We start from the raw sequence: 24,784 nt of genomic DNA on the forward strand, positions 1-24,784 counted from the left end.
ATTGCCTGCGGGATTCCCACCAGCGGGGCTTGCGCGCGCAGCCCCGCACGTCAGCGCGGTACCCGGAAGTGGCCGGGATTTCGTCGCGATCCGGTCACGTGACCGGATATCGGGATTTTCGGGGCCCCCCCGCTGGAAACCCGACGCCAAAATCGAGCCCCATATGTCTGAGAGCCTGGAATTGGCATTTCTAGGGATAGGTATGGGCTGAGAATTTAAATACTCTCTAGAACGTGGTGGTTCTTGTGCTACTGAGGTGGGAAGGGAGTTGTCATCTGTGGAGGGGAATGGGTTCAATAGTGTAGATGGGGAAATGGATAGATATTCAGAGAATTCACTCAACCACCATTGAAAATCAAGGTGTATTTATGTAGAACCTTTCTTATGAGATTGAAAAGAAGTAAGAGAGAGTCCACATTTAGAAGGATGGAAGTCTGCAGAAGGAATGGGCTTGGATTAACTAAAAGGACTTTTCCTATTCTATGCTTTATGTTGGTACATAGTGTATTAAAAATGGAAAATGACCACATTTCTTTTCAAGGGCAGTCCCCGTGTCAAAAAAATATATTTTCAATAATGTTCTGAACATAAAGGAAAACTAGAAGAATAATTTTAATATACCACCAATATAAAACGCAACTCATTTACAGAATTAAATAAACTATAAGCAGCGCTAAGAAAACTAAATTTTCCATAAAACAAATGGATAATTACTGGCCATGGCCAGGTACAGCAAAAAGAAAGCACACAGCATAAATTTTCACTGTCCTTCTTTTAAAAAAAACTGCCAAGTAACTAGGACACAAAATTACAAAACACTTGGTATGCAGTCATAATAATTCTCAAGCTTCATTAATTTTGCTTTCAGGACTATTTAGCAATCAAATGACAGGCTCCTTCATACCATCTGATCTGGGCATCACATATGCAACAGGCAGGAGGCCACTGGTAGGAACACAGAGGGCTTTCCCCCAGTAGAATTTCCTTCAGATACAACTCTTGTATTGCCTTTTAAACTCTTTTATTCTAAGGCAAGGGATCAAAAAGGCATGGAGTGCTTGCACTACAACGGACCAAATATAACAGCGCAGCACTACTATCACAGATTGAAAAACAGATACGGGTGTTGCTTCAGAATCACATCCACACCAGTACAAACCTATAGCTAGAGCACTGATTTTTTTTTCTAGGATGAATATTCTCGGATGAAACGTGCCTAAAACATCTATTTTTGCTATATTTCTTAAAATGCTACTTCTGGCATTTTGGGAATCAAAATGCAATTTGGAACAACATAAAATAAAACAAGCATTTTTTTCAAGGCTGTTTTTAGTTTATATTGTTTGAGAGCTCAAACTAAGGTTTCGTCATGTATAATCAAAGAACTAGTTAAAAAAAAAACTATTTTTAAACCATATATCCCTCCTTCAATTATTTTCCAAATAAAAGTTTTACATACATTCCCCTCCATGCTATTAAGGAATGGATCAGTCTGGCCAAATATCTTTGTATGCACAAAGTAAGTTCTAAGGTTCTATTCATAAAATACAATATAATTAAAAGCATACTTTGAAATCACAAAAGCTATAGTCATTTTCAAGCACTGGTATTTGTTTGTCATTTTGTCAAAAATAAAACCAGCAAAAATTCAACATCCATCCTTCCAAATAACTTAAAGGTACAGTTTCAGCTGGCAGTACTATACTTACCATTTCCACATCTCCATCAGCTATAGCTCGCAATAATTTTTCCATCTGCAATAAAATAACAAACTAAGCTCCTTCTGTTAAAAATAAGTAATGAAAATGGATTATCTGGTTTAGTACAATGCCTTCTAGCAGCTCGTTAATCTGGTCAGCAAGGTTTACACAGAAGTGGACAAATTACATGTTCAGGATTTTTTTTTAAAAAATCCATTTCCTAAATATGTGCAGATTTGTCATGAAAGTCTCCAAAAGCTGCTTTTACTGTTCCACATCTATAGTCCTGTAGAGTTTTAAAATATAAAGCAAATTCAGATCAACCCTTAAACGATTATTCTTGCCAGCTATAATTTCCACATTATTTTATCAGAAAACTGAAAATAAATTTTGCTGGCAGTTTTATTGAGGGGGAGGGCTAAATACTTAATTTTACATTAGTCAGTAAGATACTTTAAAACATATTTAAAGGCTATCTAATTGCTAAATGGCCTTTTTTCCTGAAGATTGAATTGCCTTGTTCAAATTAACAAGCTTAGCCTACCAATCAATGTCATTTTGCTTTTTCTTGTAAATGACATTACTATGCATTGTGAATATATTAATAATTTGCAATGCTGCAAGATTTCTGAAGTCTGCACATGCTCTACATTTAACATGCAAAAGAAAAACAGTAGAAAAAGAACCTCATGGGACAAATATCCTCCACCACAATGAAATTCAGTTTTACTTCTAGATGTGTTTCAATATTTTCCATATGATAAGCCCCAGTTATCAAACCTGTGCCAATCTAGATCTACAGATCACCTTTGTTCAGGTGCTTCAGAAGCTCATAATTAAAGCTTGCAGTGTAGACTCAGAGAGTGAACTCCCTCTCCATCCACCAGTGAATTTGGAGATATTTTTATTTTTAAGGTTCATATTGAGTAAGGGTAACTATTTATATCAACTCACCCAAGTCATTGGTGGTCGAATTTGGGCAAATCAATGCTATGATTTAATATTTAATTCCTATTTAATATTTTTTTTAAAAGGTCACTGTCTTCTGGAGAGAAATGAAAACCAGTTCAAATGATATAATGCGGAGAACTAAAAAATAACCTCCATTAAAACCAGGATATATATTCATATTCATGGGGTTGTTAGGAGACAAAGAGATAGGATAAATATTTCTGTGAATGACTGGCTTATTGACTCATGAGCAGCAAAGTACCATAAAGTGGAATCATTCTCCACTCACCTTCCTGCCCATGTTCCTTTCCCCAAAAAACAATGACACTCCTGGCCAAGAAGCAGAATTAAAGTTAATAAAATGAATTTATTTTACTCCAATGGAACCATTACAGACTTGTAAAGTGCTTTAATACTCACCTCATTATTCCTCCTAACGCAATGTTGAGAACAAGTGTAGAGCATTTGTTCAGTATATTTGTGATTTTTAAAATGAGATTTTGTACAAATGGGGCAGAAGTGCAATACAAGGAAGAAAGGAAGGAAATAACAAAATGTAAGAATTGATCTAGCTTTGGCTTAAAAACAAACAACTTGGAGATAGCAGCACAAAGTGAAAACAAAAAGGTAGTATCAATGGCCATAAAATAATCCTCAGATGAGATATCAAATTGATAGATTATTGATAATTTTTACATCAATTTCATGTCATTTGTGCAGTATACAAACTGATTACATGTTGGCGCAGTGGATTAATTAATTCATCTACCCATGTGGAACATTTCCAAATAAACTTGGGATTCCATTATTCTCCATTATTTATCTTGTTTCCTTTGCAAATGTATGAAAAATAGGTGTTCACTTTCATGTGCCCAATTTGTTGCTAAAACAAAGCGGTGCAAGTTATTTAGCAGACCTTTAGATTTGGTGGCTGGAGAGACTACAGAATATATGGAAAATTTGTCAGTAATGATATGATAAAACAGCTTTCACCTCTTTGTATTTGCCTTTCTCTTCTTCGTGCCTCATCTCAACCGATACGGAGGATATAGTGGAAATAGATGACTTCTGACTATCAGCGTTAGTGGAAGGTTGAGGAGATCTGCCAACGGACTCCAGAAAGCAATGTTTAAGTTAACTTACTCAATCAAAATAGAATTAGAAAAGTTACTAAAATCTGATCCAAAATTTAAATTAAAAGCATAACTAAAGATCACAAAAATATGTGTGTGGATATATATATATATATATATATATATATATATATTTATTTATATGTTTTAGCCCACAAGATGTATTCAACTGCTTTAAACTTTCAAAGATAGACAACTTGAAAAATGATCGTTACCTCTGCCATGCTCTGTCGTCTGTCGGTGCCAATGTAAGTAATTTCCAGCAAATCTACTATCTGTAAAGGGTAAAGATCATCATTTTTACACAACCGTTTATTAACAGCTAATAATACTGTTGCATTTATTATGTAGATATAAATGCTTAGGCATGAAATTAAAATTTCTCAGATTCAAAATATTTTACAGCACAAAAAAGTCCAAAAATCAACATGAAGCAGCTATACAATATCGTGCAATGTTTCTCCCAACCCTTTCCCCTCATTTTCTTTTTTTTTCTCTAGTTTTGACCATTTTTACTTTGCATTTCAGGGGATGTTCCCTTCTATTCTTGCTGTATGTTTATAACCTCTTCGAAGCTGCACACATTCTGTGGCCAAGAGGGTTACCAATTTGCCACCATCAATAACACTCTTCGCAAGGAACTACAAGGCACGTGACTAAACTTCTCCCAATTTTCTCAGCCCGTGGGGAAAGCACCAAGCCTCCTCTTGGCACAATCCCAGATTGGGAACTGCAAAGAGCTCACAATTCAAATCTACATCTCTCCATCATACGGCACCCAATTAGCTACCTAATTTTGAAGACTCTACTTTAAAAGATTTGTCAGACAAGATGACGGTCATGCCACCAAGTTTTGTAAAAAGACTTTACTACAGCAGTAAGACTTTAAGGATAAAATTAAACTAGTGTTTGTAAGGAGAACTCAATCTGAGGGAGAAAAATGTCACACATGCCCTTAAATATCTAAAGCAGTTTTTTTTTAAAGTTACTGAATTGGTAAAGTTAGCATTTTGGATGCACGAGTATGTAGTCCCCAATTAATACACCACTGAAAGATAATCTTGAGAAGAAGTCAGGTTCATTTCTTACTTAAAACCCGCTGAAGTGTTTAAGATATTTCTGAAAAGTTGATTCTCATGAATACGCAATGTATACAAACCGTTCCATCCCTCCCTTTCCTTCATCTTTGTGAGAAGGGATTAAATAGACTGCAAAAGATAAATGTCAATTTTTGTGCCTAAAACTGGGGTAGTTCTTTCTATTGGCAAACCAGTGAGATTTTAAAACTTCAAAAATGCTGAATTGAGATACAAAGATTCAATTTGACCAAAATAACTAATAATAATAAAAGACAGTTAGATGCTGCAACCCAATTTTCAACATTGAGACTTACATAAAATTCAGCTATTACCCCAGTCATCATTTTCTATATTAATAACCTTTTCTCCTCCTAAATTGGTTTGCAAACTACATGATCTCCAATATAAGCATCTTATCTAACAACAACAGCATCAATACACGGATCACTATACAGTTTAGCCTGTACTACCTTAGAATTGAGTGCACATTGCAAAGGTGTTTCGTTCATCTTGTTCCGAATTTTATTATTAGCGCCATTCTCCAGCAGAACTTGAATTATACCATCATAACCCCATCGAGCTGCAATGTGGAGAGGTGTATCACCTTTGTCATTTGTCATGTTTAATTTACAGGTATTTAAATTGTAATACACCAGAGCCTTGACACACTGCAAATAATAAAAATAAAACTATTAATTTTCACTGCCTCAAAGAACAAACATTGTATATTTAAGTCTTTGCTTGCAACTTTCATTCCATCAGAAGATTTATGAAAGATCACCTCAACAAGAAATTTTAAAGCTGACCAAGCAAAGTGTTTATTATAAGTACTTCAAATCAATCACACCAAACTTTCCTGATTTTCAATTAATTTCCCTCATCACAAGACCCAGGTGATGGATACATCTATAAATTATGGTTACATTATGTGTTGCAGCTCCCCAAACATTGTTAATATCTAATTGAATTTGTTTACCAGTTATGACATCCTGAAAACTAGCTGCAAATACATTCAAAATTTAGTTAACAAGAGAGACATCAGTAAGGTAAAAAGACTAAATATTTTCCCATTTCAGGTAATATCTATTCAAAAGAAGAGCAAAGAGAGTTCCCCCAGTCAACATTTATCCCTCTACCAACACTTAAAGCAGATGATCTGGTCAGTTACTTCATTACTGTTTGTAGGACCTTGCTGTGCACAAATTGACTGCCGTGTTGCCTACATTACAACAGTGACTACACTTTAAAAGTACTTTGAGTCATCCTGAAGGTCATGAAAGGTACCATATAAATGCAAGTTCTTTCTCTTCTTTAAGAGGAGACCTTCAATTTATCTGTATTGGCCAGATTCAAACCCTGACCCTTGACATGTATATAAAAAGTGAGATAATGAGCAATGATGTAAGAGAACAATTGGAGAGGGCAGAAATAAAACAATTAAAATAGAAAGTTACCCAAATATGCTGCCTAAATAGGATTTCAAATCATTTAAAAAATCTGTGGCCTTATTATTCAATTTTATTACTAAGTACAAAATTATAAGTAAAAACTAATTTCAGGAAAAGACCAAAGTAAACTGGCCTTTTCAACTATTAGGTTTGATTCCCTTTAGGGAATTATTGCAGTTTTTGTATCTTGTGCTGTTATATCTATATCTTGAGACTTGGTAGAAGTACTGTAATTTGACTGAAAAAGGAGACATAAGTTTGGTCTGCTGAATTGGTTTTTCATTCCTATGCTCTTCCCCACACCTTCTCGCTGGGTTAGCACTATAAGCTCTTTAATATGCAGGTCTGTAATTGCCATGCACCAGGAAATTTTCATGTCTCTGGTCTGTGCTGCATTAGCTGATCCGTCAGGACAGCGGTGAGAGGTGCCAATTAAAAATGAAAAGCTCAATGCCATTAGCCACAATTCCTGCTTTTGATCACTATCTAGACTCATTTGAACAGTGGTCACCTGGGCAACATATCAACAGCCCTCAGCAAGAGGCACCAGTTTCTAAAGAAGAGCTAAGAGGAGAAAATAAGGGGGAAAAGCTTTTGTGTTGACGTTAGATGTACTGAGGTTTATTGGTGGTACATGATATTCTTAAACACCTAACAATTAAGATGACTTTTGTGTAGAAATCACATGATAAATTCAGAGGTCAAACACCATCCTTGCCTAATGCTTTTTACTTTAGCAGACCAGCTCTGATTTCATAAATCAGATGCTGCTTTCTTCTCAGTCAGACACCCATTTTCCTGTTATGCCTGCTGAGTTCATTAAAGCCAGTTAATCTATTATTTTGGCACTGTTACAAATCAATTATATTCAGTATTTGACAAAGTCTTAGATCAAGACCTGCACAGAAAAAACACAACCTGATCAAACCTGATGTGCCATTTCTGACTCATCTCTCATCCATTTTTTGTCATGCATCAGCTGCAATCATGCAAAAGAATTCCTATGGCATAATTAGTGCCTACAGAAATAGATAAGGAATATGAGGGGGTCAAAATACCAAAGATGACTAGGCATAGGAGCAGAAGCCAATAAAGGAGATGTATTAATAGCATTGGGAGAAGTAAAAGCCATGAAGAGGAGAAGCAGTGGAACAGGATGGAATAAAAGAACATACAGGACTGGAAACGACCATAATACCTCATACACCTGTACCAAATTAGTTCGCCAAGTATTTATCCAACTCTTTCTTAAATTTGCTAATGCAATCAGCTCCCACTCTCTCCTTTAGCAGTCCATTCCATACATTCACTACCCTCTACGTAAAGTAGTTAAATCAAAACTGTCTTTTCTCCCTGCCTCTTCAAAGTTGAGGTTATACACAATTGAGAAATAAATCAATCATGTCAAAAACCTCAGCAGTTGATGATGAGAAGGAGGTACAGTACACAGGTGTCACAGTCTGATAGGATATCATTGGTGACTGGCCAGCATGGTCTTAATGTTCTGAACAGAATGAAAACCAGACTGAAGGGATTTGAACAGGGAGTGGTGAAAGATAGGCTTCAATGGCAAATTTGAGGGGAGGGCTTTTTAAGAAGGGAATTGATGACTGAAATTTGAAAGGAGTGCAAAGATTGCCCAAGAAAAGGGAATGGTTGGAAATATTGGCTCCTTGTCCCCCAAATTTACAACACTCATCCTCATGTTTAAATCTCTTCATGGTCTCTCCATCTCCCCTATTCCTAATTGTGGGGCTTGTGGAGGAAGAGAGTCTGGTAAGGGCTGGGGGAGAAGAGAGGACAGCAGAGGAGATGGGACTAAACTATGGAATGCTGTGGAGTGGAAACTGTACTGGAGGCAGACAACAGAGTGGGTGTCCAGGAAGAGAGTTTGTAACCATGTTTATGTTTTGTAAATTGACTACAAATTGAGTAACAGAACTTTTATTAAAACTTACATCTTCATGACCATGCATGCAAGCCAAATGCAGTGGAGTATTGCCATTATTATCTTGTACTTCAGTGCTGGCCTTGTAATCCAGAAGAAGCAACTATATATTAAAACAAAGGATCAAAATTCGTCTGTAACTTAACATCTTAAGTGCTCATTTTAATAAATTGATTAATAATGTGTTTTTTTAGTTTTACATACAATATAAATTAAAGCAATTCAATCGAAAACATTCTACAGTTAATTTTGTACTCCCAATGGGGACCGTGGGTTGGAAACAGGGTTACAACACTGTAGCATGATTCTCCAACCCACATATCCTGTGAACATGGCTTCCCGTTGGGAACGTGGCATTATCCCTTATGTATATTCACTATATTACACAAACACCAACCAGTAGCTTCATAGCCAATTAATTTCCCTTTCAAAAACTTAAAAGAAATGCACAAGTGTATCTAAGTGGTATCAGAAAGTGGTTTTTACTGCATTTACTTAAAAACAATAAAAGTAGAAACACTGTAATCAGTTTTCAAGCATATCTTGAAACTCTTGGACTGATTCACTTACGGTCACATTTTGATACCCTTTCTGACAGGATAGGTGAAGTGGGGTGGACCCATGATAGTCTGTAGCATTAACTGCACCTCCTTTTGACACCAACACGTCAATCAATGATGCTTGGCCTGGAGGATAAAATATTTGTGTTAGATAATAAATATTTAGAAAAACTTAACAAAATTGTTAATACAGTGCTGATGTACAATAATATGTTTATATAGCTCACTACACAATTCGATGCTTAAATTAAAATATTAAGACTAATTTCAAATCACGGATTAAAAAAAGATACAAGTGACCCATCTGTATAAGTCTGATCGCACACAAACACAGTGCTTACCACAGAAAGCAGCTACATGCAATGGCGTATAACCCCGGTCATCTCTGGAACATGGAGTGACAATGGATGGGTCATTCATCCGTCTGCAAAAAAAGTGTCAGACACCTGATTCACTAACACAAATGTTTTTAATTTTTTTTTGAAAAATAGGAGTTTATAGATTTATATTCAGAAAATGAAACAAATTTGTCCTTACAATTGTAAGTTTCCAGGATGGGTGTGCAAGCACGCACATACTTAGGGCCCAATATTAGGAGGGAGGCGGGTTGGCAGGGAGGGGGGTCGACTGGGCATGTGGGTAACTTGCCCAGTGAAATTGGGATGCTCCGCTCGCAATCGCAGCCTAATTGAAGGTACTTATGCGTGCTTCTGGGTTTCCCGTTGCAGACCTGCACACCGGGCGCACTGCGCACCCGCATCACAGGCTGTCAGCAGGAGGAGCCCTATTTAAAAGGGGCAGTCCTCCAATGCTCCTCCTGCAGCAAAGAACCATTTTGGCAGCATAGAGCAGCTCAGAGGCAAGGCTGCTCCAAGGTTCTCAGACTCCTCACTCCAGGTGCTGCTCGATGGGGTCAGGAGGAGGAGGGGGGAAACGTTTTTCCCAGCGGGCAGGAGGAAGTGGCCTGCCTCTGCCACCAGAAGGTCTGGCTCGAGGTTGTAGAGGAGGTCAGCAGCAGCAGTAACATCTCCCGAACCTGGGTCCAGTGCAGGAAGCGCTTTAATGACCTAACCAGGTCAGCCAAAATGAGTATACTTACGCATTCTCCCACACTCCGACTTCCACATCACCTCCACCACCACACAACTCCTTCTGCACTGCCACTACCATGCTCTCGCATCACTCCTCACATCCACTCAACCATCATTCTCACCTTGCTTGCACTTGCTCACTGCCCCAGTTCCCATTTGAACACTACCACCCAACCGAATCCTCATACAATCTCATGGCTATGTCTCACACGCACCCTCCCATGCATCTCCCTCACGGTCACCCCCACCCACACCACTGCATGCAGCGGGTCACTATGCAACCATCACTCCTCTCTGTGTTTTGCCTTGATAGGAAAAGAGATGCCAGAAGGCCCAGGAGAGGGATGATGGCGAAAGGGGACATGGAAGTGGGGACGCCACTCAAAGCACTTCCACATCTCACTCGTTGCCCCCCTCTCAACCAGTACCCGCAATGCTGCCTCCTCTCCAGGTAGTCGAGTCTGCCCCTGCACAGGAGCAGGTGGAGCAGTCTTTGGAGGGGTCCTCACGGGCACCGAAGCAGAGAGGGCGTCCGCGCAAAGCATCTCATCGGTCAGGGCATGAACAAGAGCAACTTGCCACTACCCCTGCTCCAGCCACAGGGGAGGAGTAGTAGGAAGCGTAAGCCAAAGGTTTTGTGAGCACAAAGGGGATGCACAAGGGTGTATGACGATTTGTCATGTTTTTAATTTATATTTTTTTTCTTTCACATTCACAATAAATCTTATTATCACCACTACTGCCACGTCTTGCCCATTCTTGACTGGCTTCTGGCTTGTGCAATAAGTCCCTTTCATGAGGTTCACCATGAACACCCACACTTGATGCCACCCATTGGGTCACTCTACAGTGGGTGTAGATGTAGTTGCACCACTTTTGTGCAGGGGGTGGGGGAGGGGGCTGGTGTGGCTGCTCCTCTGTCCAGGTGATGAGGACTGGACTCTTCACACTGTCTGATGATGTTAGGAGAACCGTTCATATATCAGTGACTCCCTGGCCTCACAAGCTGCCAGGTGAGCTGCTGTTCTGCCCATGGGTTGCTCCTCCTCCTTGGCCTCCTCCTCCTTGGTCTCCTCAATATGGGTGGCAGATGTGGATGGGGCCTCCTCCAGTGGCACCCCTCTCTGTTGTGCCCTGTTGGGCAGGGCACAACAGACGACTATAATGTGTATTGAAGCGCTCCCCCAGAACGATCAAGGCACCTGAAGCGCATCTTGAGCAGCCTTATAACATGCTCAATTTTAGACCTGCTAGCGATGTGGCTGTCGTTATATCGACGCTGTGGCTCAGTGGTGGGGTTCCTCAGCGGTGTCACAAGCCACGTGTGCAGAGGGTATCACTTGTCCCAGAGGAGCCAGCCCGTGCGGGTGTTAGGTGCGTGGAAGAGGGGCAGGACGTTGGACTCCCTGAGGATGAAGGAATCTCTTGCGGTGGTCACAGGTGAGCAAAGTGTTCATGGAGTGATAGCCCTTCCTGTTGATGAACAGTCCTGGCTCGTGTCAAGGTGCTCGTATTGCTATATGGGTGCAATCGATTATACCCTGCAACCGTGGGAAGCCAGCCACAGCGTGGAATCCCGCTGCCCTCTCCGTCTGGCTGAGGTCATCCATGGGGAAGCTGATATAGTGCAAGGCACTGCAGAACAAGCAGTCGGTGACCTGCCTTATGCACTTGTGTGCAGACGACTGAGAGACCCCGGTGATGTCTCCGATGGCACCCTGGAAGGATCCGGAGAAGAAGTTGAGGGCAGTGGTGACTTTGACAGCGACAGGTAAGATGATGCTGCTCGGTCCATCTGGGAGCAGCTAGTCATTAAGGAGGCTGCAGATGTCCGCGACTACCTGGCGACTGACTCCGAGCCTCCGTGTGCAGCGCTCCTCAGAGAAGTAGAGGAAGCTGAGCTCGGTCTGTAGTGGCTAGGGTAGTGCCTTCTGCTTGCATCTCTCTCTGTGGTTGCCCTCCTTCCTGTTGTGCAGGTGGATGTGTCACAGCACTGTATAGTGGAGCTCCACGTGTCAGAGGTGGACAGCATGGCCGGCGAGGCTGGTGATGCTGTTCGTCCTCTGAGGAGGTCATGACCGCAGCTATGGCGGCCCCCATCAGGAAGATGTACATTTGTGGGCTCCGCAAGGTAGGTACATGTGTCTGCACACCAGGGTTGAGGTTCCAAGTTGGTGAATTTTAGTGTTAGGAGGAGGGTGGTGGAGGCCAAACTTTGTCCAAAGTGACAAAGTGGCCTCCTGCAATGAGTGAGCGTCTCCCCCCACCCCCCCACCTGTCAAATGGACCTTTGCAACTCCCGCAGGCTGGTGGCTGCAACACGTCCATTTCAACTGGGAGTGTTTCCCCCAGTATGGGAAACACACAGTTGAGATGAAAATCCTACCCCCCACCTAAAATATCTTCCCAATCAGGTCTGCAAACGACCTGAACTATCAAATTAATTGGTTTAAATGGGATCCTGCCAGCTTTAATTGCCGGTGGGAGTCCCGCATGCAGGGCTGCGCGTGCATCTAAGTGCATCATGGGGAACCCGGAAGTGGGTGGGTTGGAGGCGGGCTCCGGACCCGCCCCGGGAATTCCAAATTTTAGTAGCCCCCCGCCACGAGCGCACCCGCTCGGCCATCCTAATAGCGACCCCTTAAAGTCTGTGGAGTATGTCCAGCCTGCAAACACTCCGTGGCTTTAAGCTCCCAAATTTCCTTTTTGCTCCCAAATTTCCTTTTTGCTCCTGTACACAACCACCTTGGAAAGGGTGAAGACTGGACTATACCTTGGCTCAGTTTTAGCTCTGCTGAAACAGCTAGCTCACTCAACTTCACTCGATTCTGGCTGTATCGCACTAAAAGATCAATTGATCACTGTTTTTGCCTGAGCACTAAACATTACTACCAAATCAATTTCAAGTTCAGCTATTTGCAGCATTCCTTTCAGTCAAATGTTATCAGCAGCAGCAAGGATCTTCCAGCAGTACAGATGTCTTTTTAGCTACCAATAGTCCTGTTCAAGCATTTTGGCTGCCATTCCAGACTCGAACCCATTACTCTTTTTTTTCTCCTCTTATCCCATTTTGGTCCATTCAGACCTGTCTCGTCTCCTTCCTGTCACCCAGTCATGCATGTCACCTTTCATTTCTCCACTCTTGGGTTCTTTGTCCCCCTCTAATCTCTATCCCAACCTTTCACTATTCCTTTGCCTTCCTACTCTCCTGCCACTGTCCCAGACTTGAATCTCCCTTGGATAAGCCCCCAGCAACCCTTTATGCCTTTCTTGGCATTCGCTGAAGAGCCCAGCCAGGCATCCGTCGCCACCTCCTTACGAGCAGGAACCCCAAATACTTTCTGGAAAATACATTGACACATTGAAATTGTTGGTACAGTTAAGCACAGGCTGGGAACCACACGCTTTGGTGGCAACCCTCGGGTTCAGCTGAGTCAGGGAGATTTCAAGGGTCCTACCTTTGCACAAGGGTCCTAAAGGGTTGAGTCATTGCCCTATGTGGTACTTTCACAGCCCAATGAAACTGAAATGAACCCTTGATAGCCTGTGACCACATGCCAAGTGATGGGAACCAATTCTTGTAGATCTACGCCTGTGCCTATTGAGCCTAACCATTGGTGAATTACAATCCTCATCACAACAAACATATCCGTGAAACACTTGGTTGATATATGCCACTTGCAACAGGTAATGTATGGATTCCACCTGGCGCTCTAGAAGCACAGGCAGTCGAATCCTTTCCTGGCAACAGACTCTACCCAGATATCCCCACCGGAAGGTAAAAATGGATCAACTTGAAATGAGGTCACAAGCAATCAAGCTTCCTATAAAAGCAAAAGGCACCTTGTATTCTTACATTATATATTCTTGAAGTTAACATACAAAGTAGTTTTTTTTTAAAAAGTCATTGTCATTGAAGGATTGATATTCACATTTTATCAGTAAGGCATCAGGTTTAGCGTCAAAAAAGTTGTCACATGTCTAAATGCCACAACTAGCCGAGCCTATAGACCACCTACATATTTAAGTTTTTTTTCAGTTAGACATACCATAATATATATAAAATATCAGTCAGCTCCTTAGGTAATTTAATCACCAACTTACCCTGACACGAGTTTCTCACAGCTATCACAGAAACAGAGGGGATGACACATCTTTTGAACACTGTCTTCATCAGTTTCACCTTGACTTAACAATGCTTCCACTGCCTCCTGATTACCAGCTGCAATGTGCTACAAGAAATAAGCACAAAATCAGACACTTTGTAAAGGTGTGAAAGGAGGGAGGGAATGTCCCATTTCTTCATTCCTTTCCCTCCCTCCCCTCCCAAGCAATGCAAATCCTGGTGTAAAAAAAAACAACCAGCCAGCTTCTAGGACTTCACTAGTTTGTGATCAAGCCCTTCTAAACTTTCCTTTTCTGGCTCGGCATCCATTTTTTTTCCCCTTAAGCCTCTAAAGTGACCTGGGACATTTTTCTACATTAAAAAAGGTGCCAAATATGTTGTTGCTACTAATGCAGCAAAGGAGCAGCTACGGTGACTTGATGTTTGATCTGCCTTACTCCCTTTAGTGAAATACCAAGCCTCTGCTCTACATCTTACGCTAATGGCGCATTTAAAATAAAAACTCAGTGCGTGAAAATCACATACACAATGAAGCAGCAACACCACAGGATGGTTCTTAATAGGCTTGTGGATGGCTGTACACCAAGAACACATCTATATGCATCTGTTCGCTGGAATATTGGTGGAGGCAGATTACAAAATTTCTCACTTCCCTATTCTACCTGGAATCCCATCACAATTTTCATTATAACCATTTTACAAATAAATGGTTTCATATTATAAGTTTTTATTGCATATGTCAATCAGTGTAAAAATCTTTAATGCTGAGCACCTAGATATCATATAGGGTTCAAGTAAAATAAAAATCTCAGTCAAGAAACCTCTACAAATAATAATGCATTATTGAGAAATTTGTTCCTTCAACTGCTTTAGTAATAATGAACAAATAATCTATTTCCAATTAAGACTTTAAATACCAAAAAGTTTTATACTGCATACTATACAACTAATTTTAACCACAAAAGATTCATTTTAAATATGAAATTTCTAATCATCTTTAAAAACAGTATCTGTGCAACATCAAAGAGTTTTATACAGCTACCACGTTACTGGCACATTATGCATTTAATCATTTTCATATTTACTAGTCACAGAGCGATTACACAGGACACACTGAAATTACAGTCCAAACACTTTAACATCAACTGCCAGATTTGATTTGTATCAAATGATTGCATACATAAATAATTCAGATTTACCTCAAACAAGAAATCGATTGGAGCTGCAGACAGCTGGGACAGCAAGTTCATCCTCTCTCTAAAAAATACTTTATCATTTAGTTCGCCTGATCCCTACAAAAAAGAAAAAAAGGACCTTTAAAAAACAAAAGTTTATTTCATAACAATGCAATCTGTATTACAATCTATACAATGTAACAATTTTTGTTATGTAATGAATACCAAATTTAATAGTGTACTCAACTCAAAAAGCACAAAGCAGGAGCTAAAAATTATACAGGGTACCTGGCATGCAACACAACAAATCTCAACTCAGTGAGAACACCAGAAGACCTTTAAATGTTCATGCCACACAAAGCAGTAAAAACCTTTGCATGAAGGCAGTTTATTGGGATAACAATGAGATCCCCCTGCTCAATTATCTTTATGCTACATAATGTTTTTCTGAAAGTGCAATATAGGTGTTCAAATTTAGAACTGAAAATTACTTCGATTGCTTTAAAACCTACACGAAACATGCAGGATACATTACTCATGTGCAGTTAAGTTGCTGAAAATTTTGCTTTACCTGCCTAACGATCAAAAACAAGACAAATGAAAATATTCAAAAAATGAATTCAGATTGTTTACTTCTGCCACACTCATACACATTAATCACCACATTGGACTTATCCAAATGTGAATTTTTAAACATTTTTTTTTAAAACATTGTAGTTGCATTATTAAATCATATGGTGAGAAAATTTACAATTATAAATCCTGTATGATGCACCCATCACCCCACAATCTGTGGGTTGAACATCAACAGTTATGTATGGCATAATTTTATGATTTTGCACTCCTAGCATGGAGCTTCATCTGCAAAGAGCACATATTGGTGCTCCCCACCATTTTCCATCCATTAATTTTGATGGACAGAAAATCATGGGAAGAGTCCCTCTCAATTCATGGTATTCGTTCCCAGAAGATCTGTGCCAGGAGTGTGATTTGATAAAATTATCCCTATAGTTATGTTGTTTGTGTATACAACCCAAGTACTTGTATTGGGTTTGCAGCCTAGTAAGTGTTTTTTTATTATTATTATAAATATATGCCTCACTAATAAAACCTTGAACAGTCAGTATTAACACAGAAATATAACCATCAGGAAAATAATTTATGGGCAACTGCCTTAACACACATTTAATCTTTTACTTGGGAATTTACACTGCAAATGTCACAAAATGTTTCAATTAATCTGAACCTCATGGCAACCTTTACACCACAATGCTGTCACTGATGACAGCCCTGACTTTGACAGCAGGACCATCATGTGAAGAGATCGAACTGCTGCCTCCAGAGGAGTAGACAAATCATTTCAATAGGTGCTTTTCCTGGGCTCTTCTGGAGGCAACACCATTGGCAAACATTTTTCTCCCCCAATAGCAAGCTTAGACTGTCTGTGCAGTCAGTGCAAAGAATAGGTGGTGACGACAGAAATGCGCGACAGCAGCAGGGGGAACGGGATGGCAGTGGCATCCACAATTGATAGCCACACTGGACCTGGGAGTCATGGCTGGGAAGACCAAGATTGGAACTAATCATGTGTCTGATTGGCTGAGTTGACAACAAGTCTCCGGGAGGCTCAAAAGTGTGAGCGATCATGGCAGTAATTAGTCAAAAGTAAGTAGATGAAATAGTGCTGAAAATGCCGTTGAAAGTAGCATTTTGTAGCGTGACAACTAGGCTGGTAAAAAGTGTGGCAGAATAGGCATGACACTTACAGAAAGTGCACACCAAATGCAAGACTTTTTAGTGTAGAGAAATATTTCAAAAAGGACATATGCTTCATAGCAAAGACATACCAAATCCATTTATTAATGTCTCATCAACCTTGTACAGAACCATGGTGACTATGCTTCCCTACAGCAGCCATGAAAATGGATCAGCAATAAGGACTCTTATGAGCAGATAATCATGGTATGACTTGGAAAAATCTATTTGTGATCTAAAGTATGTTCAGTGTGAGAAACAGATTAATTGGGTGATCTGACAAAGTCTGCAAAAAAATTTTCAATGATGGTGTTTACCTTTGGACCATTTCACTCTCAGTAACCTTTAGATGTCAAAACCAACAACCACCTTTTTTCATGCATTGCTCTAAAGTGCAAAATCATTTAAACCTATTCATAGGTTGCACAATCCAGTACTGGTTTTGGAGACCTCATGGTCTGGAGGATATTACATCTGTCTTCTATAATCTATAAAATATTGCATATGCACACACTTCCTGTGTCACACTTACTTCCTGTAATTCTTTGCTGCCTTGCCTATTTCCACTATACCTGTCACAATTAACTTACTATTTATTCCACTCGCCTCTGATCGAGTCCTACAGTCTCGTTTTCTAATGTAGGTAATGCCGTTACTTGCTTACCTACCCACGGTCCTCCCAATTGCATCTCCAAGACAGGTGGCACTGTTGTCCATACCACCATCCATCATGGAGTAGCTAAAATGAGGCCTATGGCCCAATTCTCCCTTCCCGCTGCTGCTGCTGCTGCTTCTCCCCCACCCAACCCCAGAGCCATGGATCAATGTTGCCTGCCATTCCATCCTGCTCCCTCTCCCCTCAACTGAACTCCAACCTGGACCCAACGTTGAGCCGAGAGTTCCAAAGCCCCTCTCCCGCTGCTGCCTCTTGCCTTCTTTTGTCAAATCCTCCTCCCGCGATGCCAAACACCCTTGACCTTCCTCCCACTGCTGGTCTTCCCCGGAGAAATCCCCATCATTGCCCTTTTATTAACACCCCCCTCACCCCGCCAGTATTCCCACATACCCAAATCTAACCTCCCCATCACAACACCAAGCCCTCTCCTCTTCCAGAACTCCCACACTCCAATAGTGTTGTACACTGGTCTAGCAAGAATGGAGGAGGAGTGTCAGAGTACCTCCTTCCCCATGTATCCAAACACCAGCCTCCCAAATCCCTCAATCCCCCCTCCCACCCTTTGTCCTAGGTACTCCCAGATATGTGCACTCCCCACCAGCTACCACAACCCTAAGGACTACTTTCCCAATGCTACCAACCAACTCAGCTCTCCAACTCACCTGCAGTTCCTACAGCCTACCTCCAATCTAACTGCTATCGGGAATATTTTCTCTATCATCTTCCTCTGTATCCTGGGCTTTTAAAAAAAAATTGGCTCCCTAAGGCGATGATTTACAGCTTCCATGCAAAAATGCACCCAATCATAGATTTCACCAAGTGTCATGCCTATTCTGCCACACTATTTTCACCAGCCTAGCTGTCACACAACAAAATGCTACTTTTAACAGCATTTTCAGCACTATTTCATCTACTTACCAGACTGATTCCTGCCATGATTACTCACAGTTTTGGGCCTCCTGGAGACTTGTGTCTGATTGGCTGTGTTAACTACATGATTAGCTCAAGCCTTGGTCTTCCCAGCCATAACTCCCAGGTCCAGTGTGGCTATCAATCTATCAATTGTGGATGCCACCGCCACCCGTTCCCCCTGCTGCTGTGATGTATTTCTGTTGTCACCACCTGTTCTTCATACTGACTGTACACACAATCTAAGCTCACTATTGGGGAAAAATATTTGCCAAAATTGGATTTGACTCAATCAATCATTATCTCGCTCTCTGATTATCTCCCCTGTGCTGAGCAGAAGAGTACAAAAATGAAACCCATGGATATTGAGAGATCTTTCAATAATGTATAAGGGTTCTTACAGGCCGACCAAGAGTCAGGTTGCCCTGATGAATATACTCTACTGCAGCCTCGAAGGAAGTTAGACAATATCCCAGCTCATCTTTTACTGCACTGCAAAATCTAAAATTCTTGATATAACTGAGATTGGCCATCCTGTAATGAGAAAAATATTGATATAAACATTTTATAATACTTTTGCTATTGCATACAAGATACTGATTGTATGTTTCAACCAATGCAACACCTATTCGCACAACAGCTTTGAAGCAGTTTAATACTTTTAATGTTTTATAAATAACTTAACAGTACCATCATAAAAACACAGCCAAAAGCAGTCATGAAACACACATCACCGGACTATAGGGAAGGATTTATGTAGAACCTTATCACAGCCCAAAGATCTTCACAACCAATGAATTGCTTTTAAAGTAGGGTTAACCATAAGAGATAGGAGCAGGAGTAGGCCATTCAGCTCCTCGAGCCTGCTCCGCCATTTAACAAGATCATGGCTGATCTGATTTTTACCTCAACTCCACTTCCCCGCCCTTTCCCCATATCCTTTGACTCCCTTGCTGATCAAAAATTTGTCTAACTCAGCCTTGAATGTATTCAATGACTCAGCCACCACAGCTTTTTGGGGTAAAGAATTCCAAAGATTCATGACCCACTGGGAGAAGAAACAGAGTTACTGTTACTCTGCAGGCACAAACGTCAGATAATTAGCACACAAGATCCGAAACAGCAAATGAGATGAATGACCAGTTAATCTATTTTTGGTGATGGTGGTTTAGGGAAGAATGTTAACCAGGACATAGGGAGAACTCTTTGCTCTTCTTCGAATAGTGCCATGGGATTTTTTTTTTTTTTTTTTTAAGTCCATCTAAATGGGCGGACGGAGCCTCGGTCTAAACCTCATCTGAAAGATAATGTAGCACTCCTTCAGAACTGTACTAAAATGTCAACTTGGATTATGTGAACCACTCCAAGAATATGGCTTGAATCCACAAGCCTGACTCAGAGGCAAAAGAATGAGCCAAGCTGACAAATATGGCACTCAATAAGACCATATGATAGGAGCAGAAGTAGGCCATTTGGCCCTTTGAGCCTGCTCTGCCATTTAATGAGATCATGGCTGATCTGATTTTTACCTCAACTCCACTTCCCCGCCTTTTCCCATATCCTTTGACTCCCTTGCTGATCAAAAATTAACTGCTTTCTATGGATATTAAAACTCACTTCAATTTCAAAACAGAGTGAGCTGCAAGTCAACACTCAAAACTGATATTCTATCCCAGATTTTTTTTTCCTTTGAGGTTTTTGTTTTGCATCTCAAATCTATCTGATGAAGACTTCTGTCTTCTCCAAGATATGTGAATTAACTTGCTTCCCATCCATAACACAGTTTTCATAAATCTAAGCAAGAATTGAATGTTCCTCTTCTCTTTACAGAAAGCCCTATGATAGATCCAATGTGTGTCATTTCAGGTCGGCAATCCAATTTGGACTTTGATTTTCACACTATGTGCTGCAAGTCATCAGAATTAAAACAGCTGTAGATTGGAAACAGGTTAGCGTGTTACCCATTTTCAGAAAGGGTAACAAAATACTTAAGGATAAAGTTGAAAGAGATCCAGGAGTCTTAGTAGATTTGAATATAATGATCAGCAAAACCCAGCTAATGCTGAAATATTGTGAAGCTTACAATTAAGTTACTGTTCTGCTTATTATGAGTTAGATTCTGTTCATTTATATTAAGAATCAATTCACCTTTATTTAACCTCGTGATACCGTTGATCACAAAAGGTAATTAAATAAAAGTAGTATTAGTAAAAACATCTCTGCGTCCTCGATCTTTGATGTCTTTGGCAAGAGCTGTTAAACTTCAGCATTGTATTGTGGCTCAGGAAAGATAGGGAAGGAAAGAAGGGGTGGGGGGGTGGCAATATTGATTAAGGAGAATATTGCAGTGATGGAGAGAGAGAGAGGATGTCCTGGAGGGGTCAAAGGACAGAATCTATTTGGTTAGAGTTAAGAAACAATAGGGGTGCCATTACACTACTGGGTGTATTCTATAAGCCACCAACTAGTGGGAAGGATATAGAGGAGCAAATTTGCAGGGAAATTAGTGTAGTGATAAATAGGGACTTCAATTATCCTAATATAGATTAGGATAGTAATAGGGTAAAGGGCAGAGAGGGGGAAGAATTTCTGAAGTGTGTTCAGGAGAGCTTCCTTGATCAGTATGTTTCCAGCCCAACGATGAAGGAGGCATTGCTGGATCTGGTTCTGGGCAATGAGGTGGATCAAGTGGAGCAAGTATCAGTGGGGGAACATTTAGGGAACAGTGATCATAGTATCATAAGGTTTAGATTAGTTATGGAAAAGGACAAGGAGCAATCTAGAGTAAAAATACTTAATTGGAGGAGGGCCAATTTCAGTGGGTTGAGAACAGATCTGGCCCGGGTAAATTGGAATCAAAGATTGGCAGGCAAAACTGTAATCGAACAAGGGGCGGCCTTTAAAGAGGTGATGGTTCGGGTACAGTCTAGGTACATTCCCACGAGGGGGAAAGGTAGGGCGAACAAAGCCAGAGCTCCCTGGATGACGAAAGAGATAGAGTGTAAGATGAAGCCGAAAAAGGGGGCATGTGACAGATGTCAGGTTGATAATACAAGTGAGAACCAGGCTGAATATAGAAAGTTCAGAGGGGAAGTGAAAAAGGAAATAAGAGCAGCAAAGAGAGAGTATGATTTTAGACTGGCAATTAACATAAAAAGGGAATCCAAAAGTCTTCTATAGGCATATAAATAGTAAACGGTAGTAAGAGGCGGGGTGGGGCCTATTAGGAACCAAAAAGGAGACCTACTCATGGAGGAAGAGGGCATTGCCGAGGTACTAAATGAGTACTTGGCATTTGCTTTACCAAGGAAGATGATGCTGCCAAAGTCACATTAAAAGAGAAGGTAGTTGAGATACTGGATGGGCTAAAAATTGATAAAGAAGAGGTACTAGAAAGGCTGGATGTACTTAAAGTAGATAAGTCACCGGGTCCAATGGGACGCATCTTAGGTTGCTGAGGGAAGTAAGGGTGGAAATTGCGAAGGTACTGGCCATAATTTTCCAATCAACCTTAGATACGGGAGTGGTGCCAGAGGATTGGAGAATTGCAAATGTTACACTCTTGTTCAAAAAAGGTTGTAAGGATAAACCCAGCAACTACAAATAGGTCAGTTTAACCTCAGTGGTTGGGAAGCTTTTAGAAATGATAATGCGGGACAAAATTAACGAAAACTTGGACAAGTGTGGATTAATTAAGAAAAGCCAGCACGGATTCGTTGAAGGCAAATTGTGTTTAACTAACTTGATTGAGTTTTTTTGATGAGGTAACAGAAAGGATTGATAAGGACAATATGGTTGATGTGGTATATATGCACTTCCAAAAGGCGTTTGATTAAGTGCCACATAATAGGCTTGTCAGCAAAGTTGAAGTCGATGGAATAAAACAGACAGTAACAGCATGGATGCGAAATTGGCCAAGAGATAGGAAACAGTAGTGGTGAATGGTTGTTTTTCGGACCAGAGGGAGGTATACAGTGATGTTCCCCAGGGGTCGGTACGAGGACCACTGCTTTTCTTGATATATATTAATGACTTGGACTTGGGTGTACAGCGCACAATTTCAAAATTTGCAGATGACACAAAACTTGGGAGGGTAGTGAACAGTGAGGAAGATAGTGATAGACTTCAAGAGGACATGAACAGGTTGTTGGAATGGGCAGACATGTAGCAGATGAAATTTAACGCAGAAGTGTGAAGTGATACATTTTGATAGGAAGAACAAGGAGAGGCAATGTAAACTAAAGGGTACAATTCTAAAGTGGGTGCAGGAACAGAAAGACCTGGGGATATATGTGCTCAGGTCATTGAAGGTGGCAGGGCAGGGTGAGAAAGAGGTTAAGAAAGCATACAGGATCCTGGGCTTTATAACTAGAGGCATAGGGTACAAAAGCAAGGAGGTTATGATGAACCTTTATAAAACACTGGATCGATCACAACTGGAGTATTGTGTCCAATTCTGGGAACTGCACTTTAGGAAGGATGCGAAGGCCTTAGAGAATTTACTAGAATAGTTCCAAGGATGAGGGACTTCAGTTCCATGGAGAGACTGGAGAAGCTGAGGTTGTTCGCCTTAGAGCAGAGAAGGCGGAGAGGATATTTGATAGAGGTGTATAAAATAATGAGGGGCCTAGACAGAGTAGCTAGAGAGAAACTCTTCCCATTGGCAGAAGGGTCAAGAACCAGAGGACATAGATTGAAGGTGACTGGCAAAAGAACCAAAGGCAACATGAAGAAAAACTTTTACACAGCAAGTGGTTATGATCTGCAATGCACTGCCTGAATGGGTGATGGAGGCAGATTCAATCATGGCTTTCAAAAGAGAATTGGACAAGTACTTGAAGGGAAAAAATTTGCAGGGCTATGGGGAAAGGGCAGGGGAGTAGGACTAACTGGATTGCTCTTGTAGAGTGCCAGCACAGGCTCGATGGGCTTCCTTCTGTGCTGTAACCATTCTATGATTCTACTATTGACGATCTGGTGCGGTCAATGATCAATACTTCAGATTGAGTATGGTCCAAATCCAATTTAGACCTAATATATGAACATTTGTCATCTACAGTTTTATGTCTATCTAATTCTTGGACTGGTAAAAAGGGATGGGGGAAAGGGTTGGATGGAAGATTCATGTGATATTCTTCCATTATTATAAGCTACATACTGTGAATTTTCAGTACAATACTTTAGACACATTGAGGGTGTTGTGCAGGATTCAGCATTTGTCTACCCCACGATATAAACAGACATCCATCAAAAGTTGAAATGTATGGATGTTTCATTTCAGTTAGAAGTAGAAAGACTTCTCAAAAATTTGGCATTAACGAGAAAAGGGACAAAACCTTTTAAACTGCTTTGTCTGTTATGCACCATGAGCAAGCCATTATTATATTGAAGAACATTGTTTTAAAAAGTCACTTTCTGCATTTAATAAGTTTTGTTATGCTTCATATCAGTTTTGTCTCTGCTTCTGTTAACTCAAATGTCAAAATTCCTAACATTTAAAAAATCTCAGCATTACAGAGGGGTCAGTTCACTATATTGCAAGTAAGAATCAGTCATGAACAATGTACATGTGGCACCGGAGATACAAATATGCAAGGGAATATTTACACAATATCTTAGGTCAGAGATGCAAAAAAAAGTAACTTGCAAAATAAAGAATATATTTTTCCAGAAAACATATGGAGAATTTAAGTGCAAGGATTTCAGTACAAGGATCTAAATAAACAGTCATGAAATATGCAATGTTTTACTCCCCAAACTTGTTAACACTGACAGATCACGATTTTAGTTTGAATATTCATAAACTTACCAGTTAGGGATTTCTGTTTTGACCAGTAAATAAAGCAGAACAGGCAGCAGATCATCAGCAGACATAGATTGTAAATTAACTGAAAATAGAAAACATATTTCTGACAAACAAACAATCATGTTTCATAACTACACTGCAGAGTCCGAGGAAATTCTGGGCCAGTATTTTTGGAGACTCGCACAATTGTAAGGGCACATGTACATCGTTCAGCTCGTTTTACAGTGCAAAGGCCCAGGAAATTACGGCGCAAGTGGCTGACGCCATTATTTACGTCACGCCATATTTTCCTGGACCTGTTGCACCACTTCACCATTTCCCTCATCAAAACAGTTGAACAGTTAATCGTAGTTTCACCAACACCCCCCTTCCTCCCTCCCCATTAAAATCAATGATGATCACGAATTTGCTGAATTTATGCTACTGT

General features: G+C 40.5%; 1 protein-coding gene across 1 annotated transcript in view; it reads right to left on the reverse strand.

The window, feature by feature from the left end:
- Positions 1-24,784, reverse strand: part of ankrd27 (ankyrin repeat domain 27 (VPS9 domain)) — a 94,127-nt gene that overhangs the window by 32,008 nt on the left and 37,335 nt on the right. Inside the window, exons 11-21 of the mRNA XM_067997990.1 lie at positions 24,361-24,439; positions 18,953-19,085; positions 15,236-15,328; positions 14,015-14,142; positions 9,161-9,243; positions 8,830-8,945; positions 8,270-8,362; positions 5,334-5,531; positions 4,000-4,059; positions 3,645-3,764; positions 1,710-1,754 (exon numbers count right to left, since the gene is read on the reverse strand). Coding sequence (XP_067854091.1) covers positions 1,710-1,754; positions 3,645-3,764; positions 4,000-4,059; positions 5,334-5,531; positions 8,270-8,362; positions 8,830-8,945; positions 9,161-9,243; positions 14,015-14,142; positions 15,236-15,328; positions 18,953-19,085; positions 24,361-24,439 — 1,148 coding nt within the window. The remainder of the gene's footprint in view (positions 1-1,709; positions 1,755-3,644; positions 3,765-3,999; positions 4,060-5,333; positions 5,532-8,269; positions 8,363-8,829; positions 8,946-9,160; positions 9,244-14,014; positions 14,143-15,235; positions 15,329-18,952; positions 19,086-24,360; positions 24,440-24,784) is intronic.

This window comes from Heptranchias perlo, chromosome 16, assembly GCF_035084215.1.
Source record: "Heptranchias perlo isolate sHepPer1 chromosome 16, sHepPer1.hap1, whole genome shotgun sequence".
Taxonomy (NCBI): Eukaryota; Metazoa; Chordata; class Chondrichthyes; order Hexanchiformes; family Hexanchidae; genus Heptranchias; species Heptranchias perlo.